This window comes from Glandiceps talaboti, chromosome 13 (genome assembly GCF_964340395.1).
Source record: "Glandiceps talaboti chromosome 13, keGlaTala1.1, whole genome shotgun sequence".
NCBI lineage: Eukaryota > Metazoa > Hemichordata > Enteropneusta > Spengelidae > Glandiceps > Glandiceps talaboti.
In genome coordinates, this window is record NC_135561.1 from 7,788,732 (window position 1) to 7,798,731 (window position 10,000).

Below are 10,000 nucleotides of genomic sequence, written 5' to 3' on the forward strand. Positions count from 1 at the left end.
CGTAAGATATAGTGATATTATATCTCGCGTAACGAAGTGGCAAATGTTATTATATTAAAAATTAATAATGCATTGCAACAATTGTTGCGTTTCATTTGATATATTTTATATTCTGAATCACTAAACAATCTAAGAATCACGCATATCTAGACACTTCCTGAAGTCCTCTATACAGTGGTGTATTCATGGATGTGAAGAGAAATGTCAAAATATTGAGCCGTAGTCACATGACCTCAATATAATCGGAAGCAGTCCATTTCACCCCCCCCCCCGGGCATGAAGGAAGGTTATGTTTTAATAGTTCCGTCTGTCTGTCTGTCTGTCTGTCTGTCTGTCTGTCTGTCTGTCTGTCTGTCTGTCTGTCTGTCTGTCTGTCTGTCTGTCTGTCTGTCTGTCTGCCTTTGGACTCAATATCTCAAAGACTACTGCATCAATTCTAATAAAACTTCCTCGTCTTCTGCATTCCCACTTTAAGATATTATTGTTTACATTATGTAGTTTCTATTATTAGTCAATAAAGTTATAATGTCTTCGAAGTGATTGTATACAAGTAAAAGATGACGTCATACGACTGTTTATAGTAATTAATTTAGAAGTGAGATTGTCAACAGAATTCTATCCCAATTTTATTAGAACAGTCGTGAGAAATAGTAAAACACTACTATAATATGCGTTCATTAATTAATCTATTTGGTGATAAGGCAGTGATTATTATTATAATTGAGATTATTTTTTACACAGAATTGATCACAATATGTCAATGTCTAGTTTTCTCGTTAGTCATGTCAACCGATTAGAGTTTGTCTAGTAGTGCAATTTTAAGAAGTGAATTTAATATATATTTTGGACAAGTGGACAAAATTGCCGTATGTAACCTGTTGTATTCTGCTTACCAATCAGAAGTACACTTAACAATCATTTGCAATTGCCTGAACTTAAAGCTGATATTGAGATATAATTAGTAAACAATCCAATGACGTAATTATTTATACATCAATGTAAAAAATGTTCAGGCCAAATTCCTCCTATGTATGTCATCAACTGTTCTAAGAATGCCAGAACACAAATTGTGATGTCATAGAAGGCATACATTGAGGTGTAATTTACGTATTTTCATTTGAATAAAAAGCTTGTGAACTCAGCTTGTGCCACTTTACGGAAGGCCAATGGATTTACAACACCTATACTATAACCAACTTTACTATCATAGCAACATCACTCCTTGTCAAAAGTCACACGCGGATTGGCATTTCGCTATATCGCCCTCACCGTTTAGTATCGTAGAATATATTTTTCTTTTGTTTGTGTTTCTCATGTCACCTGTTGTTTTAATCACAGGCTCAGTTATTCTGCGATTGTTGTTTTAGATTATCATTGTATTTGCACTTCATCGCCCGGTAATTAGTTTGGTAGTTTATTCATAATGGAATCGACAGCAGATGTATAATTGATCTGTTTTGATAATGCCTACCTGTATTGTAAATTGATTTAAATACACGAAGTCGATTTTGTTCCATCAGAAGGTTTTTTGTCAAAGTTATTAATGAAATAGAAATTATCGTTTAGACCTCATGCGAATTTCATTTCATCAAGCAAACAGTATCTTGTAACATTGAACATGCCAGAAATGAAATTAGATGAATTAGATTATTAAAAGTACTTTTTAGCGGACATGTGAAATAGCGCCCTCAACTTCCAGTTTAATGCAAAGTGACTTTTTGCGAAGAACACGTTCACGGAATTTTGATAATTTGCCTTATTAACCTTTCAGTGTTTGGACCACCTCCGGTTATCATTCGCCACAGATAACACCACTTACACATCCTTGCGATATATGTTTGTTTGTTGATAGTTAATCGCCTACGTCATCACTGAGTACGGTGGCTGACACGCGATCTGTGGAGTCACGTGGTACTCATCATTTTCTCTACACACAGTTATCATCACCTTCCCACCACGACAAGTGTTCCAGTTGTATGATCACTGAGCCTGTACTCCAATGTGGCGGTCCCTTAGAAAGTAGCTTTTATCGTCGCAATGTCGGATGGAAATGTACTTTCTGTGTTCGGAATTTTCTTGTCCATTTTGTACCTTTGTGATGTTCTAGTCGAAGGAGTGGAAATCGAAGGCTTTAGTATAATCGTGACGGTAGGTTTATCATTACACTATGTTAAAAAAATTAATTGTATTTAATTCCATTAAAACTATAAGTGTTAATTTCATTTATTGTTTTAATTACAGATATTTGATATCACCTTGGTAACGGCTAGTGAGCATTGTAATTGAGTGGTATATCTTGTAGACAATCTATAGTTACTAAGTTTTTAGTTTACATGCCGACTATATACTGCAATGATTTACACGGCTTAGCATACTATATGTATTAATAGGCCAGCTTTTCAATGCCAGGTTCTCACATGTGTTAGCATATCAGTGGAGGTATAAGGATTATACTAAGGATTATTATTTTGTTTTGGAGCAACTTTCTGTATAGCTCTTTCCATTAACTGGTGTTTTTTACACGTAATTTTAATTTTAGATTTCTTTAACGTATTCTCTGGCTAATGACTGGATAAATTGACATCGTTACAGAGTTTGCTAAAGACAGATTGGTCGTTTGACTGACTGACTGACTGACTGACTGACTGGCTGACTGACTGACTGACTGACTGACTGATTGATTGATTGATTGATTGATTGATTGATTGATATTGAGTGACTAATGAGTTAAAAGTGTATTGTATACATGATCTTATATCTATATAGTCCTTTGGTTCATTCGAGTTTTTCAGTTTTGTCATCACCGATCTCTTGGGTAGTTTTCACTGGCAAAAATGAGACAATAAACAGAGTGATAAATGAATGAATTTCAGTGATTCTAAAAAAATATTTTCAGTGATAATCTTGTGTTTTATAAAACTGTTTAAAAGATAATATGTGAATACACCTGGTAGAGTCTAATTCAAAGATCAAAGAGTGAAATGGCAACTATTTGAACAACACAAAGAGGATAGCAGTCGGAGAATAGATTTCTGAGTCTGACGACAGCCTGAAAACTTTTCCATAATAAGCCATCGAAGTGGTAGATTGTCTCATATCGTGACATCTCATAAATTTAAATAGTAACATCGCAGTATTACTGCCCAAGCTTTGTTTTCAATTAAAATAAACTCGTCACGTTTATCATAAACAGGTTTATTGCAATATCTTGTCAAATTCAATCAGTGATTCCTGAATTCAACATTTATTATTAAATTTATTTGCATTATCCTGTCAAATTGTTTGTTAATCATTTATTTACTTCAAATGTATTTAAAAAAATACATTTTCCCCTTTGGCATAATATGAGAACATTCAATCTTCTTCTCTCAAGTCATTCAAGTCTATCTGAACCGAGTCCTTCAACTACTATGAAGGTATAATTGCAAAAATCTTCATTCATGGCCAACGGCGGTCATCACCATTTGTATCAACTAGAAATGTTTGTATCATACCATTGAGAAGACTAAGTTATTTCAAATAATACCATCCCAAGTTTATTTATAGTGAATACATGTGGTCATGCCTCGATTAGGTTTTGATTGAACATAGATTTGATGTAGAGATATAAACGTTATTACTTCGTACCACACACTCGTAAATTTCAAAACGACGTATATTGCAATTTTAATGGTCGAACTTGTATTTTGGGGAATTTAGTGTAACTATTATTTTATTCCTACAGCTCCGATCCAGAATCGGAAAAAATTGTTTAAAGATACCACTACCACTACCTCTCTCCACCCCCCCCCCATCGCCGCAGCCACCGCCGCCGCCGCCGACAACAACAACAACAACAACAACAACAACAACAACAACAACAACAGCAACAACGACGACGACGACGACAACGACAAAATCAACACAAACAACAACATTCATCGTGCTATACCATACTTTTAAATTTGAATTAAGAAAAGGACGTAAAATTAGTCGGAGACTCTTTCCGTAAACACACAATTTATTTCAAACGCGAAGTGCATTGTTTCACTGATTGATTGATTGATTGATTGATTGATTGATTGATTGATTTTTCCCACATTATAGAGTGTACCTCATTTAGCATAATATCAGATACTGTTAGCATAATATCAGATACTGCTAGCGTAATATCACATACTACTAACATAATATCAGATACTGCTAGCACAATATCAGAATAATATCAGATACTACTCGCATACTACAATATCAGATACTTCTTCTAGCATAATATCAGGTACTGCTAGCATAATATCAGATACTCTTTGCATAATATCATATATTCTTTGTCAGTTATACATATCTGATATTGACGCCCAAATTCATTTTCAACGTTAGTCAGTCAGGCAGACAAACATACGTGTAAACTTATGTGTTTATAGAGTAGAGTCACTCTAAATCATGCAGATATTTCGTTCGCTCGAGAAATATAATTAGAAAGGCATTTGCTGATTTCGTTCATGTTTCACCATGTATGAAATGACCACTTCTTATCACAGCTACATTTACGAGACAGTAAACTGTTATGTTATTATCGTGTAGAATAGAATTTCACACCTTGGTGGCTTCACTTCTTTATGATGGAAACATTAATATTTCTCTATTAATTTGGATTAAAACCGAACCAAATTCAATTAAGCTGATTTTCAATTCCCTAACCACATACTAGTAAATGCATAATCATGAAAAGTAGCGATAATAGAATAATTTTCAGGATCACAACACATTACTTTATTTTTCAGAATTTTCGAGAGAGCTTTATGAAATGGCTTGTCACTACTAACACTTCTTACTTCAAATACAGAGTCCATTTACGTCATATGTGGTTAAAGATAACAGCAAGGAATGGCAATCTAGAGTTATAATACAAATTATTGTGTTATTCACTTTTATGATTCAAAACATTCCCTCTCCTTGGTTCCCTTTCGCTCTTGTCTCTGTCTTTCTCACTTTGTCTTCCCATGTCTGTCTGTCTGTCTGTCTGTCTGTCTGTCTGTCTGTCTGTCTGTCTGTCTGTCTGTCTGTCTGTCTGTCTGTCTGTCTGTCTGTCTGTCTGTCTGTCTGTCTGTCTGTCTGTCTGTCTGTCTCTCTCTCTCTCTCTCTCTCTCTCTCTCTCTCTCTCTCTCTCTCTCTCTCTCTCTCTCTCTCTCTCTCTCTCTCTCTCTCTCTCTCTCTCTCTCTCTCTCTCTCTCTCTGCAACATTGACATATCCACGCGGCGCTAAAACTAAACCCAATAGAGGAAATTAAAAGCACGCAAAATACTTTCCGATAGATTATTATACCTTTGATTTAATTTGATGAATATATTTGGAGATATTTTGTAATTTCCTAACATCCATAAAAGTATGCCGCTAGACTTGTTTCGATCGATGCGCTTTGTTAGCATAAAAAGGAAATAGAAGGAATAACCTATGGGAAAATGTGTAGGGTATGTACAATTGGTTGATCACTAACGTTGAAGGTGTGTTTAGTCTATATAGAATATTAACCAGGAAAGAACTTCCTTTTTTAATTTATCAAGAATCTGATTATGAATCGTGTGTGTGTGTGTGTGTGTGTGTGTGTGTGTGTGTGTGTGTGTGTGTGTGTGTGTGTGTGTGTGTGCGTGTGCGTGTGCGTGTGCGCGGACTGGATACTTTGAGAATGAGTTTAATCGACACATTTACCCAAGCACCATATGCAAACGTCACGTACTAAAACTATCAATGATTGAATGTGTTTAAGGTAGTCGACAGTCTGACATTTTTTTATCGTGTGTCAAAATGTCGCCATGAGTGATTATCCACAAAATCTGAACATAAAAATGTACTTGTACCATAACATTGACCCAGCTGTTGATTGATTAATACAAGGTGTATAAATTTGACCCATTGCACTTAACGTACTGCTGTTGAACTACCTCTCAAGTTTGATTATTCTAGTGATAGATTTCTTAGAGGGTTAATTACCCGTACATACACCCATGATGAAGTGATTCAAACGTGAACGATTTTCAATTGTAATTATACGAATGCTCTTAAAATGTTAGCGGAGAATTCTTCCGTAAAATACTAATTTCATTTGGTTGCCGAGATTTGATGATATAAAACAAGAAAATAGATTAAGCACTGTTTTGAATGTAGTATGATTTTCCCCTCTGTTGAATGGTAACAACAAATAGCGTATCTAATACAAAATTGTATCATTCACTCACATTTCTTTTCCATTTGTGGTACATAAGCCAGTGAATGTAAGCCCAGGATCGTGCTATATTGATTATTTAGAAATCCAGCGGTGCATGACTGATAAACAATACTCGTTCGGCCATGATAAGGGCTAATTGAAAACCTGGTCCACGGCATAGCTTGTTACGTATGTTAAAGCCATATAATATAATAAACTCAAGGTAGCAGAATAAGATATAAGCTATTGGATGTAATAGCCGTAAAAACGCCATAATTACCTTTTAATAATGATGTTCTATTTCTCCATATCTAGCAAACCATGTTATTATCAAATCAATCGTAGGATGAAAGGTTATCAATTTAATTCAACAACATACGAATGCGAAATCCTCTCAACGGTTCACTGTGTCACGCAATCTGTTATAGCCAGTACATATATACTGCTATACCTAGCACAGTTGTTGGCAAACACTCACGCACACTGCCTAACCTAACATACAAGGAATAACAAAATCAAAGCAAACCATGTTAAAGTTTAGCAGACGTACGATTTACATGCATGATCATCGGGGTCCCACGCTACAGAAAGTTAGTTAGTTGCTAGGGACGCCGAAACAAAACGATGTCCCCTTACAGAAACTTAGGGCGGCCCTTTTTATTTTTCTGTTTCTCATCTCCCGACCGACCCTAATTTGCAGCTCCGACATCAGAAAAAAAAAAGTTTTTTTATTTCCGACCGACCCCTGAGCACAGCAAAATTGTAAGGTTCCCCATGGCGTCTTAGGCCAGTTCTGCCGAGGCCACGACCTTGCGACATTGGCCCCCTAAAATTACAAATGAAGCAATAATTTTCCCACCTTGCGTCGCTTTGGCGCATTCATTTTACGGCAGACATCACAATTATCTAAGTCCAAGGCCGGACCAGGCCAGGCTCTGACTCGACGCGAATCCCACAAGAAGTATACTGACTGCGTATTAAGGGAAAGCTTTGTTGACATCATATAAGATACAGTGACAACGCGCAGTTCTATTGTTAACATAAAAAATGCCACAAAAAGATCAACTTTGATAAACTTAATCTACAAATTAAAACATTAGAGGGATTAGATGAGACGTCGAAATGGACGTCTCTCGTCACGTGTTTTGTCTACTGTCACTGTCGTGACCTCTGACCTAATCACTGACGTGTGTGAAACACTGAACTTGCTACCGGAACATCTATCTGCCTTGCCACAGCTCAGAAGCCTTCGTGAACCAAATTTATGGAACAGGTTGTGATTTTCATTTGTTGATGGGTTAAATTAAATGAGTACATGTGTATTTTGATTCCGAAAAAGCTGTGTTAGGGGATCGTGTTGCATGATGTTGACAGTGCTAGTGACACATGTGAATGTTGGGCACTGAATCAATGCGTAATCACTGGCATGGCCACGATAGACGGCCGATGCATGTGCGCCCACGGTCAGACATGAAGAACGAACTTGTTGTGCAAATCAGAAAAAAATTAATGTAATATTTACAGAGCATCCCAACTTTGACTTTGTTGATAGTTTTAGTTAAAGATCCAAGTTCTGAGTTTCAAGGACACCTAATGTCAGCTTTCCGTATCATTGCAAGTTTACGGTACGTAACTATGCTGTCATTTGATATAGCAGGACCAAATCATGATATACAGCCAGTAACGGTTAATTAATAAAAAATAAATAATTTTAAAGTTTGTTTGACTATTATTTGTAAGTTTTTCGTTCACATTTGGTACTTTTTAAAGTCAGAGATTTTTTTTCTTCAAAATGTCATGAATTTGAAGAGGGAATGATGAACACAGCAGTGTACTAACAATTTTAAAAATGAAACAAGTGGTTACAAGTTTAGGATTTCTCAAAGTTTTTATTCAATCATATGTTCACTGTGACTTATTTAGAAGTTGTTCATTGTCCTTGTCTGAAAAAAGGGAATTATAAATTTGAGCACTGCTATTCATTGATATTCAGATTAAAAATTGTGCCTACCTGGCTGTCCAATCTTTCTAAACAATATATCATATATATATATATATATATATATATATATATATATATATATATATATATATATATATATATATATATATATATATATATATATATATATATAACTCGGTGAGTATCAATCTGCTAAGACAGTGCTCTATACCGCAGTGGCAGAGCGTTTTGGTAGTACTGGAACTCTTTCTTGGTTGTAACTCGGTGTTTCACGCATAGTGCGATCATCAGACTATATATATATATATATATATATATATATATATATATATATATATATATATATATATATATATATATATATATATATATATTTGTGGCTGTTCCATTCTGGGTCTGGTAGCTGGTTGAGTAGAGTGCTCGACTTGGAGGAGGAGCGTATGTAACTCGATGAGTATCAATCTGCTAAGACAGTGCTCCACCGCAGTGGCAGAGCGCAATAATTGCGCTTTGCCACTGCGGTATAGAGCACTGTCTTAGCAGATTGATACTCACAATAGTGGTCTGAGATAATTTATATGAATATTTCATAGACAATAATAATTGACCCCACTCCCTGTCAAATGACACCACTTTTTGGAACCAAGGGGCCTGTGTCCCCACTTGTTGGAAACCTTGGCAGAACACCGCCGTCTAACCACCCCCCCCCCCTCTCACCCACCCACCCACCCACCCAACCCCTTTGTTACGTCAGAGCTGCATGTGTCTTTCATCATGGCAGAAGCCGTTGAGGTTTGATGAGGGACAGGGCTCAAAATTAATACTGTCACGCGGTACATTTTGCTGCAATGTAATAATAGCTCAGAATATTTCCATCATTTTCAAAATTATGCTTAAAATTGGTAAAAGTCATACTGCATTCCTAATTTCTTGACCAGTTTTTAGCTTTAAATCAGTTGTATTATCAGGGAAATGACCGACTCCATAGCGTTTCATGGCCCATGACATGCATGACCTTTGAAGACATTCCGATGTTTACATTATTACTTTTAATTACTTTTAAACAGTAAATCCCAAAGGGGTTCTGAGTTCTAGAAATGTTTACATGTTATCTGGTGGATTATTTTGACAAGTTCACACTGAAGAAAAATGTTTCATAGAAGTAATGGTTTATATAAATGAAAATTCATCTAGCACCATGCCACTTTGATTAATAGGACGAATGTATTAGTACTCCTGATAAAATCACACAATAGTTCATGGCTACAGATATACACCCATCAGGATGATAAGTATTTAATCATCTTCTTACAAAGTTGTTCTACAGACTTGTCAACCTTGCTAAAATGAAGGAAAGAGACTTGTAACAAGGAATTCAATAAAGAGAAGAGAAATGAAGTTGTATAGAGACTAACAGGACAGAAAGGACAGAGAATAGAACTGAAAAAATACATTTTTTTTTCTTGCCCCCCTTTTTTTTTTATTTCGCCCGCCCGACCCGCCTGACTATTCCATTGGAGATGAGAAACAAAACAAAAAAAAACCTCACCCTTATTAAATTATTTACGAAAGATTATTGCTTCAAGTGAAGTCTGCAAGTGCAAGTAAGTTAAATCCATGATGTTAGTCAGAACTTAGAATGAGTAAACGCTGACACTATAGTGACCACAACACCACTCACCGTGTTTGTCAACAGACAAAACACATTTTACAAGGACACGCATGCGTATCAGACGACCACTTCTCTTTAATAATATTCTTCCCTTTTCACTAATCATTAAAGATAGATATAAGTCTGAATGAAAGAGGTAATCAATACAAGTATACTAAAAGCGGAGATAAGTCTGGACTT

General features: G+C 35.8%; 1 protein-coding gene across 1 annotated transcript in view; it reads left to right on the plus strand.

Annotated features, from left to right (window-relative positions):
- Positions 1 to 1,963: 1,963 nt before the first annotated feature.
- The window catches only part of LOC144444804 (FK506-binding protein 2-like), a 33,635-nt gene continuing 25,598 nt past the window's right edge, over positions 1,964 to 10,000 (plus strand). The window contains exon 1 of the mRNA XM_078134341.1: positions 1,964 to 2,148. Within this exon, the coding sequence (XP_077990467.1) occupies positions 2,038 to 2,148 (111 nt within the window). The 5' untranslated portion in view covers positions 1,964 to 2,037. The remainder of the gene's footprint in view (positions 2,149 to 10,000) is intronic.